Source organism: Ursus maritimus, unplaced genomic scaffold (genome assembly GCF_017311325.1).
Source record: "Ursus maritimus isolate PB19 unplaced genomic scaffold, ASM1731132v1 scaffold_2, whole genome shotgun sequence".
Lineage (NCBI taxonomy): Eukaryota > Metazoa > Chordata > Mammalia > Carnivora > Ursidae > Ursus > Ursus maritimus.
This window is the reverse complement of record NW_024424452.1, coordinates 104,518,355-104,533,966: the sequence shown is the minus strand read 5'-3', so window position 1 is coordinate 104,533,966 and position 15,612 is coordinate 104,518,355. Positions and strand designations below refer to the sequence as shown.

Sequence of the window (15,612 nt, the reverse complement as noted above, 5' to 3'; positions counted from 1 at the left end):
CCTCCACAAGCACAGCGAAGCGAGGAGGTACTATTACTGGTAAGTGATCACCCCTTTCCTAGGCCATCACTTTTCCTGGGCCACTTTGCTGGTCTTTGGACTTGGAATTTCCAGCACACCCACGTTACACCAAATGCCAGCTGTGGGTCAGGAGACATTACCACGGGGAAAAGAAAACAGGAAAGAGGAGCTTACTGCTTCTCGGGGGCCTGAAATCACATGACACAGGTGTACAGCTGATGGGGGAAAGCCACATGGGTCAGAACAGGCCCCCCCCACCCCGGCCAAGCAGTTGGCCCCAGAGTCAGGAGGGGAGTGGGCATTTCTGGAGGGGGCAGGGCAGCGATGGAGCTGGAAGGGGAGGATGTGTCACCCAGCCGCGGGGGGGGGGGTGGCTCTGCGCCCCTGCACACCCACCTTTGTACTGCAGAATGTCCTCCGTGTAGGCTAGCATGCTGGGGAAGGTGCTGCTGAGGAACAGACCCAGGCTGGCTGTCCCCACGAACAGGAAGGCGACGTTGTAGGAGAAAACGAGAAGCACCAGGAACGTCATCACCACGCCGACCTGTGACAGCAGAGATGGAGGGTGTCAGCAAAGGGGAAAACTGGGCCTCAGGCTCCCAACTTGGAAAGGTCCGCGCTGAACCTAGAGCGCCGCTGTGTGACCAGGACGCCTCCCTGTGGACTACCTGGGAACTGCACCTTCCCCTGGCCTGGTCTCCGCCGAGGAGGCTCTGGGAACGGAAGACAGCGGATGGGGGGGTGCGGTGGAGGGATGGGGGGAAGGAGCCACCCAGACAGCTAGGCAGATGGCCTGCCATCCACACTTAAGAAGCGCTTGGCGAGGCAGTACTGCCTGTCCCCAAGGTCTCATCTGTGAGCACAGGTAATTCCAGCCAAGCCATCAGCTCTCCGCTCTCCACTGCTTTTCTTGCCTTAAAAGCCATGAGTTCACAGAGAAAGGCCAGGGGTAGCAGGAGAGGCTGGCAGGGCTGGGGGTGGTAGTGGGGGTAAGTGGCGGGGTCCCCAATCTCTGGGCATCCAGGGAGACCTCCCAGGGAGAGGGTTGCTGGCTGTGGCAGTCTGGCTCCCCCAGCTTCAGCTCAGACTCCCGTGAGCAGATTCCAGCCTGTGGTTAAGGCCCCTGGGATGGGCTCAGACACCAGAGATCTTTCTGGTTCAGAAAGGGTCTCTGTCACATGGGCATATTTTTGTTAAGTCACTCTTTTTCTAAATTCCTTTAAAATGCTTTTATGTCAACATTGAGTAATTTTTTTTTTTTAAATTGAGAGTTGTTTTTTTTTTTAAGATTTTATTTATTTATGTGACAGAGAGACAGCCAGCGAGAGAGGGAACACAGCAGGGGAGAGGGAGAGGAAGAAGCAGGCTCCCAGCCCAGGAGCCTGATGTGGGATTCGATCCCGGAACGCCAGGATCACGCCCTGAGCCAAAGGCAGACGCTTAACGACTGCGCTACCCAGGCGCCCCAACATTGAGTAATTTTGATGCAAAATGCTGCTGGGAAGAAACTCAGGCAGCTGGGGTCTGGAGGCAGAAGACCCAGGTGTAAGTACCAAGTCTGGGGCTTTGAAGTCCTCGGTCTCTCTAATTCTAGCCCCCTAGTCTGCAAAATGGGTTACCAGAGCTACCCTGGAGAGCGCTGCAGAAATGATAGCCACGCAGGGCCTCTTGAACTGGGACTCTTTACACAATGATCAGTCCTAGTATCTGCGTGTTCTGAGCTTTCCTTAATGTCTCCAGACATAAGGGTCTTCCACAGAAAACCAGGGCTTTCAGGTAAAAATCTCCTGGGTGAGTACCTCTGTTTCTTAAAAAAAAAAAAAAAAAAAAAGAAAAGAAGGTGTGAAAGAAACCACATCCAGACCCACCCCCCTCCCCCCGCCCCGGCCCACTGACAGATGAACTGAGCCTGTGCGGTGGGAAGGGACGGTCACCCTCCCAGGCAAATCCCAGGGACCTGCTCCAGCTGGAGGAACGAAGCCAGCGATTGCAACCCATGAGCCCCCAACTCTTTACCTTTCTTTACCAGCCCCTCAATTTCTGCTGCAAGGTCTCTCCGTCTGAGCCCGAGACTCAGAGGCCTTGCCTGCGAAGAGTTGCCACCCTAGGGGGGTCCACTGCAAATGGCGGCTGAAGGAGACACCCGCTCTTCACAACGGAGAAGCAAAGCGCAAGACTTCTCTCATGCAGTAAAAACGCGAAAGCAGTAGACATATTTAAGGTTCCAAATATAATGTATTTCTCTGGCACAGAAAATGGCCCCACAGCCTCACTGCTCTTTCTTCCTCCTCTGCTCAATCTTTAAAAGCTGGCGCGGCCCCAGACGCTCCTGGCTCTTGTCTGCATTCCCTGTCGGTCCAGAGCCCCGGTTTCAAATATCTCTACGCCCAGCCTCTTAAATCCATCCCTGACCTGTGTCCAGAGCGCCAGGCTTGCACGTAATTCCGCCCCTTTGATAGGTGACTGGCTGACTGACAGCGTGGTCCAAACTTGGCCTTTGCTCCCCCAAACCGACTCTTCCCCCCCTCCATGTCAGTGAATGCCATCCCCATCCACCCAGCGGACAGGCCCTGTAACCAAGGTAGTCCTCGGTTCCTTATTCCCTCCCCGCCTACCTTCAGGCCAAGGGCAAGTCCTATCAACTCCACCCAAAAAACGTGTACCTCTCCAAACCCATCCTGACACCCTCATCCAGCCGCTGCCTCTCATGCCGGGACTGCGAGAGGGGCTCCTCACCGGCTCCCTGTTGACTCTTGCCCTTCCCAGGTCGACTCTCACACAGGACAGGGGAGTGCGCTTTTGAAACACAAAGCAGAACATGTCCATTCTCTGCTTACCAACTTCTAAAGGCCTGCCTTTCTCCCACTGTGAATAAAACCCCAAAGCTGGCTTACAAGACCTTGCAGGATCTAGCCCATGTCTGCTGCGCCAACCCGTTCCCTCTGCTCCCTGTCGCCGGCCCTGCCCACCATGCTCCCACCCAGCTAGCTCCCCCTTGGGCCTTTCAACCAGCAGCGTCCTCTGTCTGGAACACTCCCCCACCTTGGCCCCTCGCGGCACCTTCTGGAGAGTCAGCTCCCAACTTACATGCCTGGCGCGGAACCAGTGTTTTGAAGCTGCTGCCCTCGCTCCCCTCCTGCCGCCTGGCCACCCCATTTTCAAACCAGACATTTCTAGGCAAGCCTTGAAGAGTCACCCTGAAACTCTCCAGACTTGGGGGAGTTTGGAAAACACCTGCGCATGCCCAGGGCGAACTAGCAACTCCACCAAGCAGTTCTCCTCCCACTCGGCCTGCTTCCCACCTGCCAGCCAGCCGCATCCTGACCCTCCTGACCCTCGGGGCCGGGCCTGCTCTACCCCTCCCCTGCCCATCTTCTTCCCCAGCTGGCTGGAAGCTCCCGAGGGAGACAGTCCCCTGCAGCTCCCCACAGGCCCTGCGCGAGGTGCATATCCATTCACCAGGAAGTGGTTGTGGAGACCCAGGAGAACAGAGAGCAGGGTGACCGTTCCTTCAAACACGAGAGGACTGCTCCGGAGAAGTCGCAGGGACTGTGTGACAGTCACTGGGCAGGTGCAGCGCCAGGGAACTCGTTCAGGGCTGTCGGACGGTAATCCTGACGGGGTGCCCACCGAAGGCAGCTGCAAAGCCCTGAAAACGATCCCGATGGCAAGGCTCCTCTCCGCACCCTGCATCAGACTCTCTGGCGGAGGGGCCCGGAAATCTGTATTTTCCAGAAGCACGCCTAATGTGTTTGGACGTCATTTGCTCTAGGATAGTGTTTTCCCAAGCTTGCTTGAGGACATGAAGCCCCTGGGGTGTAGGTTAAATATAAAGATGGCTACGTTCCCTCCCCTCGTCACCCTGGTTCATGAAGTCTGGGCTGGGCCCAGGAATCTGACTTTCCTTTTAAAAACCAGCAGTCCAGATGCATTTTTGTCCTCAGTGCCTACGTCAAGTGGGTGCTTCGGCCGCTCTCCTTCCCCCACCGTCCTCTGTCTAAGCCGCTGACCTTGCATCCCGCAGAGGCTGGCCACCAGCAGCACGGGTACCCCGACTCTTCTCCAGCCAGGACTTGTGGAGTCTTGCTCCTTCCCTGGGGCACCTCCTCAGCCTCCTCCGCACTGAGCTTAACTCTCCCTTCTCCACTGCTCTCCATCCCCATTCCCATCGCAGGGCCGCAGGGCCGTCCTCTCTGACAATGATCCGCCCGGACCCCTCCTCACAGGCTTCCTCCCTTTCTCCTCTGCCTCACACAGGCTCCTGTCAGACAGGACTCTCTCCAGCTCAGAAATATTTGCAGTAGTCACACCTCCACTTCCCGTCTTCCTCTCCCTCTTGAGTTTGGTTTCTACCGACACTACCTCCCATCTATGGTGAATAGAAATTTCTTTCTTAGAGGTCATCGACCAGCACAAGGCCAAGTATAAGAGCCTTTCTTGAAGCTCATGGTCTCCGATCTCTGTAGCCGCAGCAGTATTTCCTGACCCTCTTTCTGCTGGAAACTCAACCCAAGGAAGTACTTTTTGACAGTGGACTGGGCTCCCTGGTAAGGGAGCGAGCTCCCGGTCACAGCAGGTATTTAAGCAGACTGTGGACTCCCTGGAGGGGAGGTTAGAGAGATGACTGGAGCCCTGGAGGGAGGGAGGCTGGGCTAGAGGACCTTACAGGAGTCTGTAATCTAGACCCTTTGTCGTAGATGGTGACATGGACACACATCAGGTCGAAGGTCTGACCCTACTGCTTGAGCCTTGCAGGCAGACCGGTTCCCTGAATGCCATCGTACATTCTAGAATGGCTACTAAGAATCATCTGGGAAAGTTTCAAGATGCAGGTTCTGAGGCTCTAGCCCTGAGATGGTGGTTCTGAAGGCCAGGGGATCCTTGGCCTCTGCTGGCCATGGGGCTCTGACCAGCTGGGCATCAAGGTGACACAGGAGGACCAAGGCCAGCACCTGTTTCGCCTGTATCTTGGCAGGCCGTGCACTGGGATCTGCTCCACTCAGCAGTGACCACCTCCTACAGCCCCTTTCTTTGATGGGTACAAAATCAGAGGCCCAGAGAGGGAAAGGGACTTTTCCAAGGTCACACAGATAGGCTTCACCTTCTGGATACCTGTCCCTTCCTCACCAGCATCTCTCGCTTCTGTTCTCCTCCCCCTACTACCTTCCCTCCCTGTTGGCAGAGTCCAGTCTGGAGCAAATGTCCTGGGGCAGCGGTCAGGCCAGGAGGGAATGGTCCTCCTGTGTCTCCAAGAAGTGAAAGGAGGCCACTTACCACGTTGATGAAAACCATGGTGGCTGGCTTCACTTTGGAGGAGATGGGAATGGAGATGAGCCGACCCAGGGTGATGAAGCCCCAGAAGAGGCTGGGGAGGTAACCAGCCACCTTGTGCCCCACGGAGAGCGGCTTCTCCACTGCATAGCTGTACACGAAGGTTGAGTACTCCCCCTGCAGAGACACGGGCCTTGCTGAGCACGCCGCAGCGCCGCTGGACCCTCGGCAAAGGAAACCCAGGTTGGGGGCAGGGGTGCTGAGGGCTGAGGAAGGACTGGTACTGCTCCTAGAGGCTCAGTGAAAGGGGGGTTTGGAGCCAGGATCACATGCCACATGCAGGCCCGAGCTGAGGTAGGACCCACGGAGCCACAGCGTAGAGACTGCACCTGCCCAGAGCTGCAGGCCTCGGGATGCCGTGGCGGGGGGCGGGGGGGGGGTGTCTCCGGTCTCCACAGGGGGTCCCGAGAGGTGTGGGCGTACGGGCACTGCTCCCCACCCCTCAACCACGGCAGACTTCCACCACATGTCTCACTTATGAGGATTCCACAGAAGGGTTACTGTTGAAGGAAGGTACCACAGCTGTCTCATGTTACAGATGAGGGGGCAGAGAGAAGTGAGCTGCCCAAGGCCACACTGAGTTGGAAGTCAACCAGGGCTAGCACTGGGTCATCTGCTTCTTAGGGACTTCTCTTTGGAGAGTCCCTGATACGGCAATCGGTTAATCAATCAGCCATTCGAAAGGATCCTGATCTACTCCTAAGAGACTTCTGGGAAGAGACACTAGGGTAACAGAGGTCACTAGCAGAATACAGAGCTGGGCTCAGGTCCTGCCTATAGCCTGTTTACAACGTGGCTCGAGAAGCCAGGGTTTGGAATGTGTTCCAGGAAGCAGTGTGCCCTCGAGTTTACATGGCATGACCTCTACCTGGAGGAACAGGGCCCTGCCCCTTTATTTATTTATTTTTTAAAAAGATTTATTTATTTATTTGAGACAGAGTGTGTGAGCACAAGCAAGGTGGGGGGAGGGACAGAGGGAGAGGGAGAAGCAGGCTCCCCACTGAGCAGGGAGCCCGACATGGGACTCGATCCCAGGACCCCGGGATCATGACCTGAGCGGAAGGCAGATGCTTAACTGACGGAGCCACCCAGGTGCCCCTGGGCTCTGCCCTTTTAAAAAAAATATGGGTAGTCCAGCCTTGGTAACAAACCAGAGAAGCTTCTAGCCACAGAGTTAAGGAAAATAAAGACAATGGGCTGGGACAGAAGACCATAGTACCAAGGGGCTACGAACAACTCTGCAGACAGTCTCCCCCAGGACTTTTATTTAGTGTAACTGTTTGAATCGACTGTACTAGAGGTGAGGCCTCTAGGAAACCTTGATGCTTGGCTCTTTCTCTTGCTACCCCCAGCTGGAGTCTCAGGGGAGGGGGGCAGGCTCACCGTCATCCCGTCGGTCATGAACAGGACCAGGGCCGCAGTGACGTGGATGGCGAAGAAGGAAGAAGGGGCCCCTTTGAAGTTCCTCCTCTGGCAGCAGCTGAACAGGTCCTCGTGGCCTGGGTGACACAAAGGACAGGGGTGAGTCTCAGCTTCGGCTCCTTCCCCTCTGCAGGCCCAGGGGAAGCGGCTGGCAGGTAGAGGGCCTGGCAGAATGGGGACCCCATCCTGCCTCCCACCTTCTACTAGCTTCCAACCATCTGTTAGGGACAGCCCCCGTCCATCTCAGTCCTGGTGGATGCAAGACTCAGAGAGATCCAGTAACTTGGCCCAGGTCACACGGGCCGGCTCAGGCAGAACGGAGGCTGCAGCCACAAGCCTGCCTTCCCCATGCTTTTGGCTGGGTCGCTCCAGCTCTTGCCTCGCGAGACCACCAGTGCCCACGGCTCGTTTCCAGCCACCGTTACCTGGGATCTACGTTCACCCCCTGGGGGAAGGGGTCACCAGAGAAGCCTCGGTGTGGGGCTGTGGGCGGGAAAGTTCATCAGAGCCCCCACCTGGGTGTGGCTGAAACTTTGGGGGCAGGGAGGAGGCATCTTCCTTCTCAGGAGGCTGCGTCTCCAGGGCGAGCTCATCTGCAGACAGGAGCAGCGGCCTCCTCTGAGGGCAGCAGGCCAGCAGCCGCTCTTTGGACAGTAGAAACAGCACGGCCATGGGCACCGGGAGCTGGGGGGTGGGCAGACGGTCAGGAGAGCCCTGTTCCCATCAGGCTGGCCCCTTCCCATGCCTGGCCCACTGCAGACACCTCCACATCGTCCAACGGCATGTGTCCGCACATCCTGACGGAAGACAGCTTTTTTCCAAGGGTGTCCACTTATGCGCTGTCCCTGGCTAATGCCGCCAGGTGTATTGACCCGGGGCAGACTGGTTTAATTGTGGCCCAACCTTAACCACATCCGTTTTCCTGAAGACAGCTCCTTGTCACATGCAAAACTTGGACTCCCACCAGGCCTCTGGTACAGGAGAAGTGCCAGAGATAAACTCGTTTCTAAGATCCTTATCCTGAACAATGCCCCCACACTCCTTGGTGCTGATGGATCACGTGACACTTTACAAAGACAGTTTGCTTTTGTTTATTATCCCCATTTTCCAGATGGGGCGACTGAGGCTCCAAGTTATCACTCAGTCATAACCTGCTACAAGGCCCCAAGCTCCAGGCCCAGAGAGCGTTAGTGCCCGGTCACACGGCTGGCGTCGGGCAGACTGGACAGGAGCCCGGGCACCCTGACTCTGTCTGGGGCCGGTGTCCCCTCGGGGCTTGCCTGGGTGATGTCACACCTGAGCAGGTGCAGAGCCTTTCCTCAAGGGCCTCGTGTGCAAACTGGAAAGCCGAGACTCGCGCTGCTGTTGATTGGAAGAGGTGTTCTTCCAGCCACATGCGCACACACCAGCCCAGCGTTCCATGCACTGCTACCTACACTAAGCCACTCGGTTTCGGGAACCCCCCAGAGCAATGAGCAACGTCTCCGGCCTCCGCGGTTGCCTGGAGAAGCCGCCGCCGCCTCCCTCAGGTGCCCTGCCTGCATCTAACCACCCTTGCTGCCAGGAAGCTCTTCATCCAGTCCGACCTCTGCCCTTCCTGCCGCAACTTCATCCCAGTTCCTTTCGCTCAGGAAAGAGAGGAAGCCCGGGGAGCTGCGGAAACTCCCCAGAGGCCCCCGGGCCCCTCTGTCCTGACGGGCAAAGCTGCTGTGGCCGTGGGAGGCAGCAGGGCCCGTGCGGCTCTGAGGCCCCCCCCCCCCCGTCCCTGGAGGCAGGCTGGTGTACTGGGGCATCTTCCCCGGGGCCCCCCGGAACACCGGCTCCGTGCTGACACCTCCCTGCGGGCACCTGGGAGCCTCCCTCCCCACTAGAAGATGAGTCCAGGTCAGACATGCCCAGAGAGCACTGCACATCAGGCCCGAGTGGGAGGAGATGACCCCTGACCTCAGGAGTCCAGGTCTGATGGGGGAGACAAGCCCTCCCTCCAGTCTGATGGGGGGAACAGGAAACCCTCACACAGAGGTCTGCAGTGGCAGAAAGCCTGAGTGAAGGCCAAGGGGAAACAGCTGGAAAGAGCCTGGTCACTGCAGGTGGGGCTTTCCAGGGAGGCGAGCGGTGGGAAGGACTTCACAGGGGATTGGCTGCTGTGGCCAGTTAGAGTGCACCCTGCCTTTATAAAAAGCCCATTCGGAGAAGGCAAGCTCCTCAGAGCGTGCGGGGTGGGCTGTGCGGGTGTGTGTGTGTGTGTGTGTACACACCCACAAGCATGCACGGCCCCATCCTCTTCTGTGGTGTACTGTTTATCTTCAGAAACAAACCAATATAAAAAGTCCGGACATCCTGCAGCAAACAAAGTGCCTCCAGTCTGCACCTCGTGGGGCAAGAGAAAACAGACCTCCACTTCAACTGGACCTTCCGGCTTCCTGGTCCCGGAGTCTCAGCTTCGACATTGTACGGACAGTGCTCCTGCCCCTCGCAGGTTCCCCCTTGGCAGCCACAGGCCCAAAGCTGGACTGTTTCCAAAGCAATGATCGGCAGCAGCAGCAAACAGAGAGAGCAAGAGAGGGGCGTGGGTTTTTGAGGGCCCCAAGGGAAGATTCTCGTACAAGGAAAGTTACAAAGGAGAAGAAAGGAGAAAGAGCATTGACTGGGGGGCAGCAGGAAGGAGGCTGGTGTGGGGAGTCAGCGTCTTGCTAGCCACTTATCAGGCCCTTGAGCCAGGGACGCATGTCACCCCTGCTCTGCCTCTCCGTGGGACTGGATAATCCCAAGGCCCCTTTCAGTGCCATATGCACCGCATTGTCTTGAGGCCCCATGGCAGCTGGGTGCCTGAACCCAGCCTGCCTCCCTCTGGAGGGGTGACAAGTCTGCTCGGAGCCAACTGACGCCCTAAGTCATGACAAGCCATCCAGTGCCTCCCACCCACAGCCCAGCAAATGCCCCCTCGAATACTCTGCACCCCCAGCCCAGGCTGGGCCCAAGCCAGGAAACCAGGGCTGCTGCTGGTGTTCCTGGCAGCGCTTCCCAAGCTGCAGAGAGGGCAGGGGTGTCTCCCCACCTGGGCCTGTGGCCCCAGCCTGGGCTACTGGTGTGTGTGTGTGGGAGGGGGGGGACCTGTCTTGAATTGCAGAGCACTAGAGGTTTCTAGCCAGAGACAGAGTCAGGCTGCTAGGGGAGGACGACAGCTGGGGTACAGAGCGGCCTCAGTCACTGGCCCAGTCACAGTGAGTGGTCTCTCTGCTCTGCTCCGTCACAGCCTCGGTGTAGGCAGGATCCCTCAGAGGTTCTCCTGTCCATCCCCTGGCCTCCGCAGGAGCCCACCTCACAGCAGGGCACAGGAGAATCCCACCGGCGATTAAGGACCCGGGGGAACAGCCTGACATGTCCTGCAGGGCTCTGTCCCAGGATCTACTTCGTCTGGCCTTGGAGGAAAAGAGCCGGTTTCCTGTGGAGCCTCAAATGGCATGAAAGTTTGACCCTGATTCCATTGTGCTAAACCCGCTCATGGCTCTATCTCCCTTGAGATCACAAGCATGGATTGTCACAATCGAGGACCTTCAAGATGATCTCCTGTGACCCCTTCACATTCAGTTTTCCCATCCCCTTGCCTTCCCCGGGGCGCACGTCAGCCAGCACATTGCCGAGAACCAGAAGACGCTGCACTGGGAGCTGGTATGGGCTGGCAGGTGTGGCGGTCCACTTGGCCCCACCCAGCCCTGCCCTTGTGGCACTCACATTGATCAGGGCCATGATCCAGAAGGCGTATGACACGCGGGTCCCTCCTCCATCCTGTGGAGGCAGCCTGGAGAGCGACTGGTTGGACCAACGCCACGCCTCAGCATGGTGCTGGCCCAGGACCCTGGACGCGTGGAATAGGTGGCTGCCGGAGGTGCTGTTGGCTGTCCCATTGGCAGGCAAGCAGTTGGCCTCAGACAGGAAGGGGTCGGCAATTAGGGGGCTCAGCAGAGCACCAAAGCCCACGAAGAAATGGAGAACCTAGGGAGCAAAGAGAAGTGGTATGGATGGGGGGAGGATGGCTCAGGCTTCCTACCCCATCCCCACATCGTGTCCCATCTGGGGAGCCCCTCCTGGCCCCAAGAGTGGGGAGCAATAGGGAAGCAGGAGAGGCGAGGAGAGAAGTTCCTCTCAACCATCTTCTGGCCTGGGATAACTTGGGTGACAGTGGCCATTCCCCTCCCTCCCACTTCCTTCTTTCCCAAATCTTAACCACAACTGGGGGTTGTCCCCATGATAACATCTACCAGCTAACACCCCAAAGGGGAGGGGGCTTGATAAAGAGGAGGGCTGACAGAAAGAGAACACAGAGAGGAGGAAGGAGCCGAGAAAACAGCAAGCCCTCCCATCATGCCATCATGGCACTCTCCGGTTCACAGAGAACCTCTTCTCCGGGGCGCCTAGATTCCCGTGACCACCCCGCACACAGGGAGCGTGACCCATTCTAGAGATGAGGAGACCCAAGTCCAAAGATCGTGATCCAGTGTGGCCCAGCTGGAAGCGACCACACTGAACTGAATCTCTGGGGCTCTTTGGGCATCACCACCAGGCCTAAACTAGGGAAGGGAGAGGGGGCCTGAGGCCAGGGAGCTCCCCGCGGCCCAGCCCCCTGCCCACGTGTGGGCTCACCTGGAGGAAGACGGCCGAGTCCTTCTGATAGATCCTCACCAGCTGCATGTTGGCCACGGTGTCGATGCAGCCCATGGCTAGGCCCGCCAGCGCCATGACAGAGGCCAGCACCTTCACGTCCCGGCATAAGGGGATGACGGCAAACACCAGGGAGATGGCCAGGGAAGACGTGAAGAGGGCCCATAACGACTGGGCCAGGCTGCAGTAGCAGAGGGGTGAGGTCAGTGGAGGGGCCCAGGGCCTTGGAACACAGAGCCCCCTCCTGGCCCTCCCTGCACTGGGCAGCCTCGGGGAAGCCTCTGGTAGGAGGGGGGAGGGGGCTGCGGACTGCGGAAGCTCTGTCGTTAGCTAGGGGCTTGCAGGCGAGATGCTTCTGGTGCCCCAGTCTTCTCAGGTAGCAACCCCTCCGTCACAGCGCGGCTGTCAGAACTCGGGAAACCGTGAGGGAGCACACAGCACACGCCAGACAAAGTGTAACCGCTACTGGTTTACGCACAAGCAATTGGAAACTGTTTACTCAGGGGGCGCCTGGCTGGCTCTGCCCATAGAGTCATGGGACGCCTGATCTCGGGGTTGTGAGTTCGAGCACCACGTTGAGTGGAAAGATGACTTAAAAATAAAATCTTTAAAATAATAAATAAATAAATAGTTTACTCATAAACTATTATATACGTATTTGTGTCCCTCTCGAGGGGCGTCTGCTTTGAGCATTTCCAGGGTCCTGTGCCGTATACAGGGAACTGTAGAGATGGGACCTGGGGTGGAACCCGAGCCCCTCCCCTCACCAGCTGGGCGCAGTGCCCTCTCCCAACACAGGAATGGCAAAACGGCCAGGTCCTTCACAGGCGCCAACTAAACCACCTGAACCAAAGCCCACAGCCAAGGTATTTGGGTAATTCGGCACAACAACCCCCCCTCCGGCCCTCGGGCAGAGATCTTGACTCTGCAGTTTCTGGAAGAGAGGTCCTGTGGTTGTCCCCAAAGAGAGGTGTCTGGGAGGTGACTTTTCCCACAGAGGAGCCCACAGCAGGCAGGCTGAGGGCCTGTTCCCCCATGAGCGAGTCAGTGAATGGAATGTCTAGGGCTCTGTCAAGATCTTGTTGGTACACCCTACCTAATAACCAGACTCTGACAAAGGAAGGATGCCTTGTGTTTTCTAGAACCACCCTGAAAGGCTGATGTGGGTGAAGGACACTGGGTAGCAAAAAGGTTCTGGGGAAGCCTGGCTCTTGATACATACTACTCTTGATCTCAGAGTTGTGATTTCAAGCACCACATTGGGCATGGAGCCTACTTAAAAAAAGAAAACAAAAGAAGGTTCTGGAAAAGAGAGCTTATAAAAGAAAATTTTTCAGATTTTGTAAAGTTGTTGTGGCAGCCAGAACTGGAGAGGTGGCAGAGGTATGTGGCAAGAAGACCCGAGTTTCCAGCACGTTAAGGAAAAGAGGGAAGCCCCCAGGAGAGCTCTTAGCTACGTCTTTTCCCAGAAGGTCTTGCTTCTGACCCCCATGGCTCTCTGCTTCTCCTTTTGGCCCATCTTTGATTAAATCCTTTATCAGAAGGCCTCTGCTGGTAGAACTAGTTCGTTATTTTCTCTTTTCTTGTTTCCAGGCTGATCTGCTGGGGAGATCACTGATCATGACCCTTGCCTGTTCCCAACTCTTTGTGAGCAGGGAGGGGGCACTCCCTTCACCCTTCACCCCAGACACTAGGAGGAGTACAGGGAGGGTGCTGTTGTGGGGAGGGTCTCTTCTGGCCCCCGGTTCGCCCCGGCACCCCTGCTCTGTGGGCCCCCAGAGCTGACAGCCTGGGCTGCCCGCTGAGCTTCATGCATTTCTGCCTCCTGCAACCTGGCCTCGAGTCTCCCTTTGCTCCCTGGCACCCAGCACAGAGGGGATGCCCTCATCTCCACGAGTGATGAAAACGGCAGGCTTCTCATGATCGCTTGCTCTGTCTTTCCCTCTCCTTTGCCTGCACAAGATGGACCGGGCAGCCGCCTGGCTGGCCTGACTTCAGGGATAGCAAGAGGATGCCCTCTCTCTCCCTCAACTATTCTCCCCATTGAGCGGGCACACAGGATGGGGTGACCTTTCCACCACCTCGCTCATCACTCTGCCCCAAGTCAAGTGCACGGACTCTCTTGAAGAGTTAACACATTATCATTGTTGCCCTGAAAAACCTAGATGAATGTGGTTCATGATCAGCCCCGTAGGGGTGCCTGGGGGGCTCAGTCGGTTAAGTGTCTACCTTTGGCTCAGGCCCTGATCTCAGGGTCCCAGGACCAAGAGCTTGTGTCAGGCTCTCTGCTCAGTGGAGAGTCTGCTTCTCCCTCTCCCTCTGCCCTCCCCACCCCCCCGCCCTGACCCCCTTCTCGTGCCATCTCTCAAATAAACAAATAAAATCTTAAAAAAAAAAAAAAATCAGCCCAGTAGCCAAGTCCTGAAGATGAGTCAGACCTAGATCAAAGTAAGCGTAGAGTAGAAGGAGAGCTAGTAGAAAAGAAATGAAGCTAAGTGAACACCTGTTTACAGGCCCGAGGCGGTAGGCTTTGCCACTGCGCCTGTTGGACCCACAAGTAAACTAAGGCTGAGAGAGACTAAGAAAGTAGCCAACAGTCTGGGCTCAAAACCAGGTCTTCTGTTTTGATAATCCCTAGGCCATGCTGCTTATCCATGGAGAAGGGGGCATGCAGAGGGAGGGAGAGTGCGTGTGCGTGTGTGTGTGTGTGTGTGTGTGAGAGAGAGAGAGAGAGAGAGAGAGAGAAAGGGCTGGTGCTGGGCCATAGACTCAGCTAGGCCTGAGACAGGGGCAGCCAGATGGGAGCGGGAGGCCAGAGTCCTTAGAGCCTTGAATGCAGGCTTACAAAGCAGAGATGAACAGCTGTGGTCACTGGAACATGAGCCCCCAGTGGTCCCTCTGCGAGTGTCCTGGCAGCTCCAGACCCTTCCTATGTCACTGCTGGCTCCGTGGCAAGCTTCCCAAGGTGTCTGCTGCAGCCTGTTCACTGCGGGCCCCCGTGCCTGGCACTGTGCTTGGCCCCGAGCTGCTGTTCCATCCAGGGGTGCTGGCTGCTGCCGGTCAAATGAGGATGGCTTGCCTTGTCACCCCACACAGGATGGCCTGGAGACTTAGGAGGCTGATGCGGGAGTATTAGTGGGTGACACAGAGAGGGAGAGAGAGTCAGAGACAGAGACAGAGGCCAGAGAGAAAGCCTGAGGCAGGGCTGGGATGCCGGCGGGGCAGCAGGAGGCTGGGGAAGGGATGGGGAAGGGCCAAGGTCTCGGTGGGCTGCCCCGACAGCCTCTCCTCTCTCCCATGTGTACTTTTTTACCTTGTTGTTCTGGAGGACATTTGATGCCCACAGGAAAGAGTTTTGTTCCCAGGCTCAGGGACAGGCAGGAAGGGATGAGAAAACAGAAAGGAGAGGCTGGAGGGAAACTGGCCGGGGAAGGCCCTTCCCGCATCTCCTGCCAACCCCTGGGGCATGATTCGAACCTGCCACTTACCAGCCGAGGCTGGGGAGGGCAAAGCCTATCTTGGGCCTGTGGTTCCTGGGCACGGGGGATGGAGACGTGTCCCCATTTCCTGGGGACAGCTGCGGCCCAGGAAAGCCTGTGTTTCCATCCCAGCAACTGCCTGCCCTCCCCAGTTGCTTCAGCCAGGCTGTGCCTGAGCATTCCAAAACTCAGCCTGGACATATTTCTTTAGAATGGCATACAGCTGCCAAGAGAAAAGAAGTCCCAGATACATCCTAGAGCCAGGCTGAAATACGCTAATTGGCTTGGTCACTTAATGGTTTGGTCAACGGCCCCTTCCAGGAATGTGGGTAATTGAACATTATGGAATAATAATGTCAAAACAGCTTTGGCAGCACAAATGTAGTAGGATGTATAATCAGACCAGTCCCAGTGTATAAAAATGTCAAATCACTATGTCGTACGCTTGAAATTGATATAATATGTATGTCGACTATACTCAACTGAAAATTTTTTTAAAAAGAACCTAACCCTGCCACTTCCCAGTGGGCCACTCGGGGCAAGGCATTGACACACAGCCCCTCTGAGCTTTTAGGGGTGAATACTTAGCTCCTTTATAAAATGGGGATGGTAAGCTCTGCCTCCTGAGGCTGTTATGCGAAGTCAGTGAGATGTTACATTCTTCTGCTCCCTCCCTGGGGTCATCCCCTGGCCATTG

At 56.8% G+C, this 15,612-nt stretch overlaps 1 protein-coding gene across 1 annotated transcript in view; it reads right to left on the bottom strand.

The window, feature by feature from the left end:
* The window catches only part of MFSD4A (major facilitator superfamily domain containing 4A), a 32,018-nt gene that overhangs the window by 8,130 nt on the left and 8,276 nt on the right, over positions 1 to 15,612 (bottom strand). The window contains exons 2-7 of the mRNA XM_040636515.1: positions 11,419 to 11,617; positions 10,510 to 10,770; positions 7,290 to 7,458; positions 6,736 to 6,851; positions 5,296 to 5,469; positions 418 to 565 (exon numbers count right to left, since the gene is read on the bottom strand). Of these exons, the coding sequence (XP_040492449.1) occupies positions 418 to 565; positions 5,296 to 5,469; positions 6,736 to 6,851; positions 7,290 to 7,458; positions 10,510 to 10,770; positions 11,419 to 11,617 (1,067 nt within the window). The remainder of the gene's footprint in view (positions 1 to 417; positions 566 to 5,295; positions 5,470 to 6,735; positions 6,852 to 7,289; positions 7,459 to 10,509; positions 10,771 to 11,418; positions 11,618 to 15,612) is intronic.